Raw genomic sequence first — 17,656 nt, 5'->3', positions numbered from 1 at the left:
GCTCCTGCTGATGTGATATTCCCACAACAATGGACTGTAACTTCAAACTATTAAGCCAGTTGATCTCAGCAGAATATTTTATCACAGACTGGAAAAGTAACTAATATACTTACTGAACCTGGACTAAAGTTTCAGCTAGACTAGCTGGCCAAAGAGCTCCCAGAATCCACCTGCCTCTACCCCTATAGGGCTGGAGACCTGAACTCAGGTAGTCCTCAAGATTGTGCAGCAAGCACTTCACTCAATCTCCTAATTCCCTAAATGTTATTAAATAGAGAAAATATTTATAAAATACATGTAATATATGGCAATACCTCTTAATCTTCAGTAGATAGACACCAATCACCAAAAATTTATTTTGGAGGTGAACAATTTGTGATAGGGTCTCACATTTCCTAGACTGGCTTGAACTCACTACATAGTCAAGGATGACCATGGATCCCTGGTCTTCCAGTTTCACCTCTTAAGTGCTTAGAATACAGGAATTTACCACCACATTTGGCCTGCACAAATTTTGTATTTGAAAGTCTTTAACTTCAAAAAATATTATATTTCAGGTATTCATCTGTGTGGGGATGGGGTGGGGGGACCAGAAGACAACTTGTGGCAGTCAGCTATCTTTCTCAATGTGGGTTCTGGAGGTTGAACTCAGGATGTCAGTGGCAAACATCCTTACCTGCTAGGCTACATCATCAGGAGACAGGAAACAGGAGAGAGGAGAGAAGAGAGGGGGAGGGGGAGAGGGAGAGACTGAGAATGCCAGGGCACATGGTCATGTGTGAAGGCAGGCAGATCTCTTGAGTTCAGGCCAGCATGGTTTACAGAGCGAGTTCTAGGACAGCCAGGCCTACACAGAGAAACCCCATCTTGAAAAACCACTACTGTTTTTTTAGCACCCTGATGTATGACTAACCCCAGATTGGTGCTCTAATTTTTATATATACATACTTTTTTAAACTATATGACAGGTTTACTAAGATACAATTCATATAGTATACAATTCATGTTATCTGTGGTTTTTAGTCTATGAAGTTATACTCCTATGACTGAAGAATTAGTACAGTCACCCCCCCCCCCCTTTTAAGACAGTGTCCTGTAATTCAACTAGGCCTTAAACCTGCCATGTAGGTGAACATGACCTTGAACTCCTGCTCCTCTTGCTTCCATATACTGGGTTCTGAATTAATAGCAAGGCACCACCATACTCAGTTTTGTTCAGTGCTGGGGATTAAACCCAGGGATCTGTGTATGCTAAGCAAAAATCCTACAAACTGGGCCACATCTCTTGCCCAGTTTTTAGCATGTTTTCCTATCTCCAAAAGAAATTCAGCGGGGCGGGAGACATGGCTCTGAGGTTAAGAGCACTGACTGCTCTTCCAGTGGTTCTGAGTTCAATTCCCATCAACAGATGGTGGTTCACAACCATCTATAATGAGATCTGGTGCCTTCTTCCAGCCTGCAGGCATACATACAGGCAGAACATTGTATACATAATAAATAAAATCTTAAGAAAGAAAGAAAGAAAGAAAGAAAGAAAGAAAGAAAGAAAGAAAGAAAGAAAGGAATCAATTAATTAATTAATTAATTCATCTAAGGATACAGCTTAGTGACAGAGTATTTGCCCAGCATTGGCAAGTGCCTGGGTTTGAGTCTTAACACTGAAAAATAAAATAAAATCCCACATCTGTTACCTATTACAATCACTCTCTATTTCCCCCACCCTTACTTCTTAATATTTTATTATGAAACTTCTTTCTCAGTTTTCCTTTGCTAATTACAGCAATAGGGTCTTGGTTCTGTTTTGTGTTTTGTTTTGTTTTTGCTTTCTCTATGTAGCCCTGGTTGCCCTGGAACTTGCTGTGTAGACCAGGCTATTCTCAGACTTAGAGAAATCACCAACTTCTGCCTCCCAAATGCTAGGATTAAAGGCATGCCTGGAACACCAATAAGTTTTAATTCTGAGCATGGTGATGCACGCCTAATCTCAGGATTTTGGAAGTGGATTTGGGGGATCAGCAGTTCAAGAACAGCTTGGGCTACAACAGAGCCTCTTTTGAAAGAACAAAACAAGAAACAAGAAGGCTTGGTTTATTAAATTGAACTGTATGGAAATAGGAGGCAGTAAAAGAGGAATCTAAGAATACTTAAATGGGAATTCACAGGTGCTTACCTGCTGGTGATTAGGAAAATGTTCCATGGCCTTGAGCAGCAAATGGGTCACATCAGCGAGGAGCCGGACAGGCATGCCTAAAGCAAGGTCCTGCTTAGTTAAGTTAAACACACAGGCACTTGCAGCCAGTTGCACAGGCAAATTCATAGGATGGTTTCTCATCCCAGTAACCACAAGCTGAAACAAAACAAAACATTTAGTCCTCTTAATTGACCTCATAAACACAAATCCTCTTCATATAATAAGGCTGCATTGTTGTTATGGAATAACTTCAAAGACATGTTCATATGCAAAGCACCTAGGCCATTATTATTCTCAGTTCCCAAACTTCCCTCCCTCAACAGTGCTGCCAGTTAGAATGCAATAAAATCCATCCTCTCTCTGGACTAGACCACTATTCTTTCACTTGTCTTCTTTCCCTTCTGTTCTTCAATTCAGCTGAAAGCTTAGCTTTGTTTAAAATGTATTTTATTACTTACTTATGTGTGTATGTGTGTACATATGTGTGTATGTGCCCACAGAGGCCAGAAGAGGGTGCCGGATTCCTCAGAACTAAAGTTATAGGCAGTTGTGAGCTGCCCGATGTGGGATGTAAACCCCAGAGGTTCTCTGAACAGCAGCAAGTGCTCTTAATTAACCACTGAGCCCTCTCTCCAGCCCTGGAAAACCAAGCTTTCAACCACACTAAGAAAACTGAAGTAACTGGAAAAGAACTTCAGACTCTGACTACCGCATGTATTCTCCTTACCAGGACACCTTGCCAAACCATAAGTGATCTTTTGCAATCCTTTCTAAAGTTGACCCCTCCATGGATATGCCAGATCATTTCCTTGTCTGTCTACTCAAGGAAATGATTATTTCTACATCGTTTTTAAAAGTCTGGAGTGGGAAGATCAGCATATTTTAAAACCTATTCATTTATAAATAATGGGGAAGGGCACTGCACTTGCCCATAATTCCAGTACTGGGAGGCTGAAGCAGGAAGCCTGTAGATATGAGGCCAAACTGGATGACACAGCAAGATCCTGTCTAAAAACAAAACTCTACTTAGGTAAATGGGCTTTAATCTTTAATCTCTAAATAAATCAATGAGTATTTCAAATCAGAGCTAGATATCTAGTTCTTTGTGCTCAGTTTTATAGAAAGCAAAGCTGGAGCTGGGCAATGGTGGCACATACCTTTAATCCAAGCACTCAGAAAGCAGAGGAAGGTGGATTTCTGAGTTCAAAGTGAGTTACAAGACAGCCAAGGCTACACAGAGAAAACCTACTGCGGGGGAGGGGTGTGCATACCTGTTACAGATGTTTTTCCCCACCAGCCTGGTCCCACAGCTGCATTAGCCCCAAATGAACACACAGATGCTATATTAATTATGAAACTGTTGGCCAATGACTAGGGCTTCTTATTGGCTAGCTCTGTCTTAATAATTAACCCATTTCTATTAATCTAAGTATTTCCACGTGGTCTTAGCTTACCCCTTTGCGGTCTCCCATGGCATCTGACTCTGTTTCCCAGAATTCTCCTTATCGCCTAGACCCGCCTATTCTTGCTGCCCTATTGGCCAACAGTGTTTTATTCATAAACCAATAAGAGAAACATATGTACAGAAGACATCTCCATCACACACCAAAACTGGAAGGGGGAAAAAAAAAAGACATAGCAAGTACTAGCATCTACTGGTTTACCTGGAGGGAGTGACAGGCATTAGTGGCAATAATAGAATGTTATGATTCCTATCCAAGCCCGTTTAAAAATTTAAGATACCTAGGGTATCAAATCAGTACTAGCACTGCCCCTGACTTATTGTTTCTTAACCCCTCAGTTTCACAGTCTATAAAATGGTAGATAAAAGCCACCTCTTCAGACTGTACCTGCTAAATGAAATATGAAATAAAGTCTTATACTCACAAATTTAAAGTGCGTAAGAAGAATTATCTGGGGTTAAAATATAGATCCTTGAGGCCCATATAGCCTCATCAAATCTAAATTTCTTGTGCTCCTACTTGTTGGTTATGTATATCTGTGCTAGAGGTCAAACACAAGTCCTCTACCACTAAATGAAACACTGGGTGTAGCAAATATTCTCTTCTAACCAACCTCCACCTCTTCCTTGAGACAATGTCTCAACTACATATCCCTGGCCAGCCTAGAACTTGCTCTGCAAACCAAGTTGGCATTGAACTCAGAGATCTGCTCACCTCTGCCTCAAAAGTTCCAGGGTTAGTGGCACACACCCACACCCTACTTTTAAATTTGTATTAAGGCAAGGTCTCCTTATTTTTAGTTTTTAGATTTATTGTACTTTTATGTATATGTACGTTTAGTCTGCATGCATGAATGTGTACTACATGCATGCCCATTGATTACCTGGAACTAGAGCAATGGATGGCTGTAAGCCACCATATGGGTGCTAGGAATCAAACCTGGGTCTTCTGCAAGAGCAACAAGTACCCTTAACGGCTGAGCAATCTCCCCAGCCCCAAAGCTCTCATGAAGCCTAGGTTGTTCTCAAACCTGCTACGTTGCTCACTTGGGCTTGAATGTGAAACCCTTCTACCTCATGAATGACTGAGTTATATGGCTTAATACAACCATGTCCAACTGAATATACCTCTCCCTTTCCTCCCTCCCTCCCCTCCCTCTCGGGGTGTCTGTGTGTGTGTGTGTGTGTGTGTGTGTGTGTGTGTGTGTGTGTGTGTGTGTGTATACTGGGGAATAAACATTAGGGTCATGAATTTTAGGCAAATGCTCTACCACTGAGCTATAATCCCCCATTCCTTACTTTGTACATTTTTATTTTGAAACAAATTCTTGCTATGTAATATATGCTGACCCTGAGCTCACTCTGTGATGTAGTTCAAACATGAACTTTTAGCCTTCCTGAGTCTGTCTCCTGAGTAATTGGGAATTATAGGACTGTACCACCAGGCCCAGCTAAATACTTGTGTTCATTTTAATTTTTTTTAGGACAGAATCTCTAATCCCAGCATTTGGGAGGCAGAGGACAACCTGATCTACAAAGTGAATTCTAGGACAGCGAAATCTACGTGGAGACCCTGTCTTAAAAAAACACCCCCCACACACACTTAAAGAATTTCCTTTCTTGGGTGCTTGGGGGGGGGGTGTAGCTTAGTTGTGGAGCACTTGTCCAATATATGAAGAGCCTTGGAGTTAATCCCAGCACAACAAGAAAAATGAAAAAGGAAATCTTCAAATCTTTCTCAGCTTACAAAAACATCTTAATTGATTAACACCATGGGTCTGTTACAAAAGAACAGGTATTTATAAAACAGGAGGGGAAAATACCTTACAGATTTTTTTTCATTTATTTGTGCATGTACATGCATGTACCTGGAAGTCAGAGGAATACTTTTGGCAGCCAGTTCTCTCCTTCTACCTCATGGGTTCCGGGGACTGAACTCACCTCCTCAGGCTTGGCAGCAAGCTCCTTTAAGTGCTGGGCCATCTCACTGCTCCCCCCACAACACTCCTTTTTTTTGTCATACTGAGGATTGAACCCAGGGCCACACGTGTATGAGACAGAACTCTTAACAGTGGGTTAAGACAAGATTTCACTATGTAGACCAGACTGGCCTCAAATTGAAAAGATCCACCAGCCTCTGCCTCCTGAATGTTGGGATTAAAGAGTATGTGTCAATGTACCTAGTTTAATGAACATTTTTTCCTTAGATAGGGTCTCACATAGCAGAGGTTTTCCTCCAACTCACTATGTATCCAAGGATGCCCTTGAATTTCTGATTGTCCTGTCACCATCTCCCAAGTACTGGGACTACTGGCATGTGCCACCATGCCCAGTTTGTACAGTGTTAAGAGTTTAAAACTTTGGTCTCATTCATCCTAGGCAAGACTCTACGAACTGAGCAACATCCCTAGGCCCTACCTTATTGAAATATTCATTTTGGGAGACGTCGTATGTGTGTGAGTGGTGTTATGTACATGTGTTTGTGTAGAAACATGGAGACCAGAGGACATCATTTGTCCTACTGTGTAGCATTCCACCTTGTTACTTTGAGATAGTTTCTGGTGTCCAGCAAGCCCCAGTAACTCTCATGTCTCCATCTGCCTCTAGCACAGGGGCCTACAAAGCCACACTGGCTTTTTAAAACATGTAATGGAGGATTTGAACTTGGCTCTTCACGCTTGCCCACTAAATATTCTTTCCCAATGAGCTATCTTTCTAGCCCTACCTTTTCTTTCTTCCTTCCTTTCTTCCTTTTTCTTTCTTTCTTTCTTTCTTTTTTTTTTTTTTCTTTTTAGAAACAGGATTTCTCTGTGTAGCTTTGGAGCCTATTCTGGCACTCACTCTGTAGACCAAGCTGGCCTCGAACTCACAGAGATCCACCTGCCTCTGCCTCTCATGCTGGGATTAAAGGTGTTTGCTACCAACACCTGGCTAGCCCTACCTTACAGAATTCTAATATTGTATTTCTAAAACACTTCTGAGTGGGAAGTAATACAAGGTTGATACACAATGCAGAATACTGAGTCCATTCCTATACTTCCATTTTCATGTAATAAAACATCACAGGGTTACTGGTCTGAAGTAACAAAACAGCATTGGAAAGCATTTATATTACTTAATGAGACTGCATAAACTTCAGGAATGATATGCAATTAACTTATTTATAATAATAACTGAAACCTGGATCATCAATCCCATTAAAAATAAAAAAGAAGTAAAATACAAGTCAAAACTAAATATACAAAATCTTCTAGAAAATTTTTTATCACCAGTTTCTTGTTCTTACCTTTAAGATTTCTGGCTTTGTTTTTTCCATCACATGAGTCAGGCTAAAAAGATGAAATAAAGCTTCCCGGACAAAAAATGCTCTTTCACTGTACCGCCTTAATGCTTCTGCAATTTGAGTTTCATTGGCTTCTCCAGACACCTTTGAACAGCCAGAAAATGAAGTGTTTAGAATTCTTTTCACCCTCTACCTTTCTGCATCTTTTTTTTTTTTTCTTTCCCCCGAGACAGGGTTTCTCTGCAAAGCTTTGGAGCCTATCCTGGCACTCACTCTGGAGACCAGGCTAACCTCGAACTCATGGAGATCCTCCTGCCTCTGCCTCCCAAGTGCTGGGATTAAAGACGTGCGCCACCAACGCCCGGCTTCCTTTCTGCATCTTAACATCAGCTAACACATGGAATTGATCACTTTCTAACTCACCACAGCCATCATCTCTAGAGACACAGCACAAGCCTGTAATTAATATTTTCTACACAGCTCCTAGAATAAATCTCAAGACTTCATACTTTATCAAGCCTTGCTGTCTCACTGAGGCTTTTAAGCTGCCTCTTAGGGTAAACTCATTCCTTTAAATCATAATGCTATCATGATTGCTAGCCTTTCTCCATAATCCTTAAAAAAGCTAAGCTCTAGCTCAAAGGTCATCACATACAAGGTCCATTCTAAAATTTTCTCTTTGCTTAACTAGTCTGTACTTACCTTTCCTAAGCCAAGCCCATCTTTAGAGAAATCCTTCCTGACACACACCAATGTAAGTCAGGTTTCCCCCAAATTTATTTTTCCTAGTTATCATAGTCCTCCCACTTTAAGACTCATTTACCACTCAATGTGTATCAACAGTGATTAGCATTACAAATGGCTTAGAGGGAAAACTTATTATGTATGCATCAAATAAACCTGTTAATTTCACCAGATTGAGTAAGATTCATAAGAGGATTGAATCTAACTTATTTTGCACAGGTTAATATGCTTATGTTAAACTGTGGTTCAGGGAGTACTGGGAAACCAAATACAGTTAATGAGAAGAGACGCTATAAAGTAATCAAACTAGCAAGTGAAAAATGATTGCCAGATGGTGGTTGTGCACGCCTTTGATCCCGGCACTCAGGAGGCAGAGGCAGGTGGATCTCTGTGAGGAGTTCTAGGTCAGCCTGGTCTACAAAGCAAGTTCCAGGACAGACTCCAAAGCTACACAGAGAAACCCTGTCTCAAAAAAAAAAAAAAAAGAGAGAGAGAGAGAGAGATTAAGTCACAGGGCTGCTGAGATGGTTTTAGATGGATCCCTAAAACCCAAGTAAAGGTCAAAAGAGAACCAACTTGACAAAGGTGTGCTCTGACATCTACAAACTCGCATATGCACACTTGTATTATGCATGAACAGACACACATATAATGATGATCGCCAATGAATGATGAGATCTAGGTACTGTACAATCCCCAGTGAATTAATAATCTGATACTAACTGTTGATATTATAGGAAGAAAAGACTAACATTATGCCCAGCCCAAAGAGTACTTAATTTAACTAAACTCCAAACCCAGCTAGTAATTTGCAGAAAATATAGGAATGGTGGTTCAAAACTGAACCACAATTTAGGAGGTGAGGCAGGAGAATCATAAGTTCAAGGCCAGCTGGACTACACTACCAGTACCACGTCAGCATGAGACGTTACAGAAAGACCCTATCTATCCCAACTCCTAATGTGGCAAAAAGACAGAAAGAAACATGGACCATGAACATATGTAGCCAAACAAATTTTTAAATTCTACTCTGAGGAGAATTCTAAAAGTAAAAAGGACTTTTGTTATTGTTATTTTGTTTTGTTTTCAGTAGACCAGTTTTGTTTTTGACAGTCTCACAACGTATCCTTGGCTGGCAAGAACTTTCTGTTTAAACAGGTTAGCTGTGAACACATAGTGATTCACCTGTCTCTGCTTCCAAGTGCTGGGAGGTATGCACCATTATGCTGGGGCCAGTAGACACATTTAAAGGAAAAGAAAGGAAGGAGGGGCCTATGAGACAGTTCTTTGGGTAAAGGCATCCGCCATCAAGCATGAAAACCTGAATTTAGTTCCTGGAACCTACACAGAAGAACCTCCTGCAAGTTGTCCTACAACCACCGCACCTATACTATGGCATATATACATAAATGTAATCATTTTTTAATTTTAAAAAAGGAAGAAAAGAGAGGGTTGCTGGGTGTGGTGCACACCTTTAATCCCATTAATTAGGAGGCAGAGGAAGGAGGATCTCTGAGTTCAAGGTCAACCTGGTCTACATAGTGAGTTCCTGGTGAATCAGGAGCCATAGTTATACCCTGTCTCAAAAACAATAAAAGGGATGCAGGAAAATGGGCATAAGATTACATGCCTTTAAGTCCAGAACGAGGGAGATAAGTGGATCTCTGTGAGTCTGAGACCAGCCACGTACACAGTGAGATCCTGTCTCAAAAGAAAAAAAGGGGGAAACAGAGCTGGAGAGATGGCTTACAGGTTATGAGTACTTATTTTTGTAGAGTATCTAGATTGATTCCCAGCATCATATATAAAATTTAAAAATCTAAAAAAAAAAATTAAAAATCTAAATATAAAAAACTGAAAAAGAAGAGGAGGAAAAACCTATAAACTACAAGATGCTGCAAAGACACTCCAGGGATGGAGTGCTGCCTCGGTGGTTAAAACAGCATATTGTGCTGGGCGTGGTGGCACACACCTTTGATTACAGCATTCCGGAGGATCTCTGTGAGTTCAAGGCCAGCCTGGTCTATAGAGCAAGTTCCAGAACAGCCAGAGCAGTTACACAGAAAAACCCTATTTCAAAAAAACCAAAGTGGGGACAAGACAAGGTTTCTCTGTCCTGGAACTCACTCTATAGAACAGGCTGGGCACAAACTCAGATCCATCTGCCTCTGCCTGCCTCCCAATTGTTTGAATGTGTCACTATGCCCTGCCTAAAACAAATCTTAAAAAAGACTTCCAAAAAAACCTTTTTGCCTTTATTTATTTTTTGAGGGTATGTGTGCCATGGCACCTGTGTAGAGGCTAGAGGGCAATCTGAAGGAGTCAGCCTGATGATCTGAGGTCAATTCTGGGCACCCATGTGATGTAGAAGATAAATGACACCTGGTGACTTCCACATACATGCATCAAGCATGCACACCTCTCCCCAATAAATATATAAATGTGGTTTTAAAAATTAGACCTAAAGTCACAAAATAAGCCAGGTGGTAGTGGTCCACACGTGGAGGCAGAGGCAGGTGGATCTCTGTGAGTTCAAGGCCAGTCTGATCTACAAGAGCTAGTTCCAGGACCCACCTCAAAAAACCAAACCAAACCAAAAACCCAAAACAACAACAACAAAGAATAACTGCAGGGCTCGAGAGATGGCTCTTCCAGAGACCTGGGTTCAAACCCCCCAGCACCCACAAGGCAGCACAAACTCCTGTTCCAGGAGATCTGATGCCCTCATACAGACATACATGCAGGCAAAACATCAATGCATATAAAATAAAAATAAATCATAAAAAAGTTAAAAAGAAAGAATAATTGTTTCTCAGACTTTTGGGTAAGATTAACTATAGAAACAAAATAAAACACAAATTTGCAGGGCTATGCCACGGAACATTTTAACAGCAGAATCCTTAAAATTTGAGGAAAAATACAGTAAAAGTGAAGGGACCAGCTTCCCTTTTGGCAGCCATAATGGCCGAACATGTGCTTCTATGACCTTGTCCTAGACACTAGAAAGTTAGATGCCTGCCTCGTGACAAGGAACCAATCAGAAGTTAGCTGGTGGCGCTATGCTTTACGACCCTGGGTGTGCTTTACGGACAAGCGCACAGCAATGACGCACAAAGTATAGCAACCACCCTGGGAGGGCCTATGGGCCATAACAACCAGTTGACCAATCAACACAGGGCAAGCCCTCCAAGCCTGGAGGCACACCAATCCTGAGCCTGTGCGTGCCCCTAGACACTCCCCTTACGCTGTCCTATAAGATCTCTCGGGAGTCCCTAGGAACCGTCTATTGTGAGCCATCCGCCATGGCGGATGGGTGAAAGACCCGAGCTAACATGGAGTTAGCTCGTTAAATTACAATAAAGCCTTCGTGCAGTTTGCAGCAAGCTCTCTGAATCCGCCTGGTGATTGGGGTGACCGTGAACGTGGCCTGCGACCCCGGATACCTGAGTTTTCCGGGGGTCTAACAAAAGAAAACAAGGAAGAAAAAATAAACAAGGTTTAAGTGTGATATCCTAGAAGGTAAATTTAAAAAAGCAAAAGTATTACAAGAAGGAAGACAACATTGAAAGGTTCAGGCAGATACCTTGGCAGTTTAAAGGGTCCTGTGTTGTGTGGCCACGTCATGGCTAGGTCACTCATTACGGGGCTGCATGGGGACTCAGTGCATATGCTCGAGCTCCCCCTTATAAACCCAAAGCATTATTCTCCTCTCTCTTTCTGGCGATCAACCATGGTGGTCGGGCCATTAACTCTGTTTCTGGTGATCGCCCACTAACTCTCCTCTCTTCTCTCTCACTCTCTGCCCTACTCTGTTCTTCCATTTCTCTCTCCCCCTCTCGCTCTTCCGCTCTATAATAAACTGGTTAATGTATTCTCTATAATTCACATCCATCTCTCACCCTTCTAATTTAAACAAAAATCTAAAAAATTTAACTGTCTCAAATACCACTTTGGGTCAAATAGGATGAAGTATGAAAATCAAGATTAGATTTAGTAGATGTCAAGGAATTCTTAAGAGTTCAGACTTGGTTGATAAAGTAAACCTTGGAAGTGAGATGGCCAACAAATTTAAGAACTCTACTTGTGAAGTACAAGACTGAGGAAACTAATGATGACAAAAATCATAGGAATTCTGTGGTCAGAAAACCAGCTATGGCGGAACTGAAAACTGAGGAAAAGCCAAACCAAGACCTACTTCAGAAGAGGTAATAGGTTTAGTGGAAAGCACACAAACTTTAGATTCTAACTATCCAAGGCACGGAATAGATTCTAAGATCAGCTGGCTGTTACCCCTAGGAAAATCATTTCTGGGGCTGGAGAGACGGCTCTGCAGTTAGGAGCACTGGCTGCTGCTCTTCCAGAGTACTTGCCAACACCCACATGGCAGCTCACAACTGTATGGGATTCCAGTTTCAAGAGATCTGATGCCCTCTTCAGGCACCAGGCACACAAATGGTCCACATACATCGAGGTAAAGCATTTGCACATACAAAATTAAACTAAGAAGAACGACTTTTGGGACAGTGTAGGTAGCATATAGCTTTAATCCTAGTCCTCTAGAGATAAATGCAAAAAGAAGGATCACTGTAAATTAGAGGTCAGCTCCTTCCACATTGTGAATTCCAGGCCAGGCAGGGCTACACAGTGATGATACCCTATCTAAAAACAAAACAAAAACAAACAAACAAACAAAAAAACAAAAGGGAAAAAACCCACTTCCTTAAATTAGGAAATTAGGTGTGGTGGTTCACATCTGTAATCATAGCAGCTAGGAATCAGAGGCAGGAGGATTATGGAGACACCCAAATAAGTAATGCATATAAAAGTGCAATAAATGCATCACATGTTCTTAGAAACACCTGCCCTACTGGGCAGTAATAACACACACCTTCAGTCTCAGCACTGGGAGTCAGAGGTCAGCCTGGTCTACAGAGCTACACAGAGAAGCACCTGCCCCATATAAATACTGGAAAATTACACTGGCTGTTTTTTGCATCCATTAGTGTGGTCTTATAAACAGACACAAAAAGCCAAAAGCCAACCTAAACTCATCACAAACACAATATTAAGATAACCATTTCAGACATGATTCTAATCAATTACACTGAATTGGATAATTTTTTGTTTGTTTTCAAAACAGGGTTTCCTCTGTGTAGCCCTGGCTGTCCTAGAACTCACTCTGTAGACGAGGCTAGCCTCAAACTCAGGGATCTGCCTGCCTCTGCCTCCTGAGTGCTGGATTAAAGGCAAGCACCACCACTACCCAGGTAAAAGAGGCAGGCAATTTCAGCTCTCCTCCTCCTTCAACCTGTCTTCTTTTTGAGCTGTCAAATCAGTAGTTAAAAAAACATCAACCTTTGAACATAGTTGAATAAAAAAAGTTCTGCTGGCAGTGGTGGCACACGCCTTTAATCCCAGCACTTGGGAGACAAAGGCAGGCCTCTTCGAGTTCAAGGCTAGCCTGGTCCTGTTCCAGGACAGCTAGGACCATGTGTCCTACACATAGAAACCCTGTGTCAGGAAAAATAAAAAGTCTAATGACCCTTTGTTTTGAATCAGGTCCTTGCTGTGTAGACTTGACTCACCTGGTCCTTGCTATGTAGCCTAGGCTGGCTTCAAACCCTCCTGTCTCAGTGTTCTATGCTACCTACGATTCATAGACATGAAACAGCATGCCTCACTTATTTTAAAAAATATTTTTTAATTTATGTTTATGATTTTGTCTGTATGTACGTCTGTTTACTACCTGTGTGCCCAATGCCTGTGAATGCTAGAAGACATCAGATCCTCTGGAACTAGTTACAGATGATTGTGAGCTGCCATGTGGGTGTGCTGGGAGGTTGAACCAAGGCCATGCCCTCTGGAAGTACAGCCAGTGCTTTTAAATGCTGAGCCATCTATCTCTCCAGCCCAAATATTTTAAAAACACTATTGTTATTGTTGTCATTACTATTAATATTATTTAAGACAGGGTCTCACTAAGTAGTCCTGGTTGCCCTGGAATTCTGTGTGTAGACCAGTCGGGTCTCAAACTCAGAAATCTGCCTGCCTCTGCCTCCATAGTACAGGGATTAGAGGTAAGCACTCTACCAAATCAACCCCATCCCCAAGCCCCACTGGACTTTTCGAGACAGGGTCTTACTTTGCAGCCTCTGCCTCCATGAGTGCTTGGATTAAAAGTGTTCACTATGCTTGGCCCCACTGGCCTTTTATTTGGGAATATTACCCTAATGCAAGCCTTTTCACTATACAGTGATTTTCCATTCCTTGTTTCATATATTAGACATTTATCCTAATAAAGTCTTGTGGAACTAAAAAGTTGACCAGTCAGATAAAATACATTTTTATGATCTAACCTTCAGCCGAGTGTTGGTGGCGCACGCCTTTAATCCCAGCACTTGGGCCTTTAATCCCAGCACTTGGGAGGCAGAGTAAGTCGAGGCCAGCCTGGTCTACAGAGCGACTTCCAGGACAGCCTCCAAAGCCACAGAGAAACGCTGTCTCCAAAAAACAAAAAAAAAGATCTAACCTTCAAGTGTCCTTTGCCCGTGAGGAATTCGGAATAACCAGCATCTGTGGCCAGCAAACCCACAAACTGCATGCTGGGCCGCTGCTGTATAAAGGCTTCAACAGCTTTGTCTGTCACATGCTTTCTCCCTGAAACATCCAGGGAGACAAGACTGGGCAAGATGTCCTTTTGCTCTAGTAACCGAAGGGCTATGTCTGATGTAAACTGTTTATCATCTGAGATGTCAAGATGATTCAGATGTTTCAGTTCCCGAACAACATCCAGGATCTGGGTAGTAGTCATTTTTAAACATTTCAAATGGTGCATGGTTAGAGACTTGAGTCGTTCTTTACAGGCCAGCAGGGCAGTGATATCTGTGATTGAGGTGTTAGAAATATCCAGGCTCTCCAGTCTAGGCAATGAAGCAACTTCAGCCAAATCTTCATTGTAAAAGAGCACATTAGTGATGCTCAGAGCTCGAAGACCAGAAAGCCGGCTGAAACACCGCTCATAAGGATCTTCCAGGGACAGAGTTAATGAGTTTAGTACCAAGCACTGAAGATTTTGCTGGATCCACTTATTACTGCCAAGGCCACTTATGATGTCTGTGATAGTGATGTCGGCATTCACACCTGTGGCATCAAGTTCTACTAACTTATGGTGGCAGAAGGCTTTCCGGAAAGCAACGGCAGAAATCTTTGCTTTGCGAATGCAAGCTCGCTTTAGGCGCATCTGGTTACCCCTGAATATTCCCACAGTTCCATCATTCAGCAAACCTAGAAAAAAACAAATAGTATTTTAACTTCAGAAAAACAAAACCACAATTTAACTTCAAAAAACAAAACTACAAACAGCAAATACTTCCAACATCTTTTAAATTTCTAACACACTTCCATGCTGCTGTATTTCACTTGATACAATTCGATGAGATGAAGATTCTATTACTTAGGCTCAAAAGAAGACTTTCCAAGATTATGGAGCTGGTAACAGTAGACCATGTAGGGGAAATGCTGACCACGCCCACTGGGTGGCTGGCAAGGCACTGCAGGCCATGCCCACTTGGGCATGGTCAAAGTGACAGAGCAAAGCTTTAAATATCAGAGACGCAGGCATCCGGTGTAAACCTGGTCGCTGGCACTGTTGTGTGAGTACTTTCCTAATAAACCATCTGTTATCAATCTAGCTCTGACTCCATTGCAGTCCACTTTAAGACAGACATTCACTAACACCTGGTTCTCTTCACCCTATGAGGCACACAGGCAGCTGTACTCCCCAGCACTTCCTTTCCATTAGATAGGACCACATGCTAGATATAGTCGAGCTGCAGGCTTAAGCACCTGAGAGTCAACTCTATTTTCCTTCTGTGACAAAGGAGAAGGCTTCAAGTTCTAAAGATGTAGTATTATGTATGAGTGAGGTTTAAACTTTACACTAATATATTGATACCAATATATTTCTAGAATATCTTTTAAGTTCACAGTACATTATTACATAAAGATACACACAATATATTTAGTACATATAATGGCTAGAATTCATTATTAAACCATTAGCCAGAGCTGGGTATGATGGCATACACCTTTAATCCCCACACTCAGGAGGCAGGGGCAGGCAGATCTGAGTTCGAGGCTAGCCTGATCTACACAGTCAGCACTACACAGAGAGACCCTGTCTCAAAACAAACAAAAACCTGACAGCCAGACAGGTTTCTCTGTTTAACAGCCCTGGCTGTCTTAGAACTTGCTTTGTTGACCAGGCTCGCCCCAAACTCAGAGATCCACCTGCCTCTGCCTCCCAAGTGCTGGTATTAATGGCATGTGCCACATCCACCTGGACCTACACTTATTTACTTATCTATTATTTATTTACTTATCTATTGTGTGTGTGCACCACCACACCCTGCTTGGCTTAGTTTTTAGATTTTTTAAAATTTTATTATTTATTCATGTGTACGCACATGTCTGCTCATGGCATGGCATGAGTGTGGAGGTCAGAGAACAACTTTGTGGAGTTAGTTCTTTCCTTTCCCATGGATCCCTAGAATAGAACTCAGGACTTAGGCTTGGCGGTAATGCTATTTATCCAGTGAGCCATAATACCAGCCTCTGGTGTACTTTTGTTGTAGTAGAATATTATTTTAAAGTGTATGGCTTTTTTTTTATGCTGCATTTGTTTAACTCTGTGAAGCTGTGTTGCTGTGCCTGTCTAAAGTACCTGGTGGCCTAATAAAGAGCTAAATGGCCAATAACGAAGCAGGAGCAAAGATAGGTGGGGTTGGCAGGCAAAGATTATAGAGGAGCAACAAGGAAACAGAGAAGCAACAGGAGAAAAGGGGAAAAGAGGACATCAGGGGCCAGCCACACAAAAAAGAAAGAAAAGATATACAGGAATAAAGAAAGATAAAGCCCAGAGGGAAAAGGTAGATGGGTTAATTATAGTTAAGAAAAGCTGGCTAGAAACAAGTCAGGCTAAAACTGGGCATTTATAAAAGCCTGTGTGTGTGACTTATTTGGGAGCTGGGTGTAGGGCCTCCAAAAAAGCACAAGAATAAAACATAGCACAATATTTTGTTCTTGTTTTTGAGGCCCAGTCTCGCCCTGTGTCTCTGACTAGCCTCAAACTTGTAGCCAGTGCTTGAAACCTTATTGAAAAGATTTAACATCTGGGCACTATAGTACACACTTGTGATCCCAGCACTAGAGAGACTGAGGCAAGATCATTGTGAATTCACTACTTAGTTAAAACCTCAAACCCTCAAACACACACACACACACACACACCAGAAAAAGGTTGTGTTTTCCTTAAGAAAGAAGGAAAAACAAACCAAGAAATCATACAACAAATGCAAATAAAAAGAGCAAAGTAGAAGCCTCTTAGAAATGACCTATCCTGCTGAGTGATGGTGCATGCCTTTAATTCCAGTACTTGGGGTGGGGATGGGGGGGGGGGACAGTGCACAGATCTCTGAGTTTAAGGCCAGCCTGATCTATTGAGCTAGTTCTAGGACAGCCAGGGCTACAGAGAAACCCTGCATGGAAGGGGGGGGATGATCAGACAATAGTATTACAAGAATATGACACTTTGGAGCCATATCTCAAAAACATTACAGAGCACCAAGGCAGTGGTAGTGCACACCTTTAATCCCAGTACTCAGGAGGCAGAGGCAGGTGGATCTTTGTAAATTCAAGGCCAGCCTGGTCTACAAGAGCTAGTTCCTGGACAGCTAGGGCTATACAGAGAAACTTGTCTCAAAAAACTTATTTAAAAAAAAAATTATATACCAAACAATACCTACTAAAAAGAAGTAACAGCCATACCTATAATATATACTCTGTGCACAGTGGTGATTGCAAGCATTTGGGGCAAGATAAATACTACAGGTTTAAAAGAACTTTTATGGTCACATCAGCTAGTCTACACTAACAATGCTGTTCAAGCTGCCACATAGTCATTATCAAATCAGAACTA

At 41.8% G+C, this 17,656-nt stretch overlaps 1 protein-coding gene across 2 annotated transcripts in view; it reads right to left on the bottom strand.

Annotated features, from left to right (window-relative positions):
* Window positions 1-17,656, bottom strand: part of Zyg11b (zyg-11 family member B, cell cycle regulator) — a 61,568-nt gene that overhangs the window by 21,970 nt on the left and 21,942 nt on the right. For both annotated transcript variants that reach the window (XM_027402417.2, XM_035439725.1), the window contains exons 3-5: window positions 14,210-14,964; window positions 6,940-7,080; window positions 2,171-2,347 (exon numbers count right to left, since the gene is read on the bottom strand). In XM_027402417.2, coding sequence (XP_027258218.1) covers window positions 2,171-2,347; window positions 6,940-7,080; window positions 14,210-14,964 — 1,073 coding nt within the window. The remainder of the gene's footprint in view (window positions 1-2,170; window positions 2,348-6,939; window positions 7,081-14,209; window positions 14,965-17,656) is intronic.

This window comes from Cricetulus griseus, chromosome 2 (assembly GCF_003668045.3).
Source record: "Cricetulus griseus strain 17A/GY chromosome 2, alternate assembly CriGri-PICRH-1.0, whole genome shotgun sequence".
In the NCBI taxonomy this organism is placed as follows: Eukaryota; Metazoa; Chordata; class Mammalia; order Rodentia; family Cricetidae; genus Cricetulus; species Cricetulus griseus.
The sequence above is the reverse complement of the archived record's forward strand: the minus strand, read 5'-3'. Positions and strand labels throughout refer to the sequence as shown.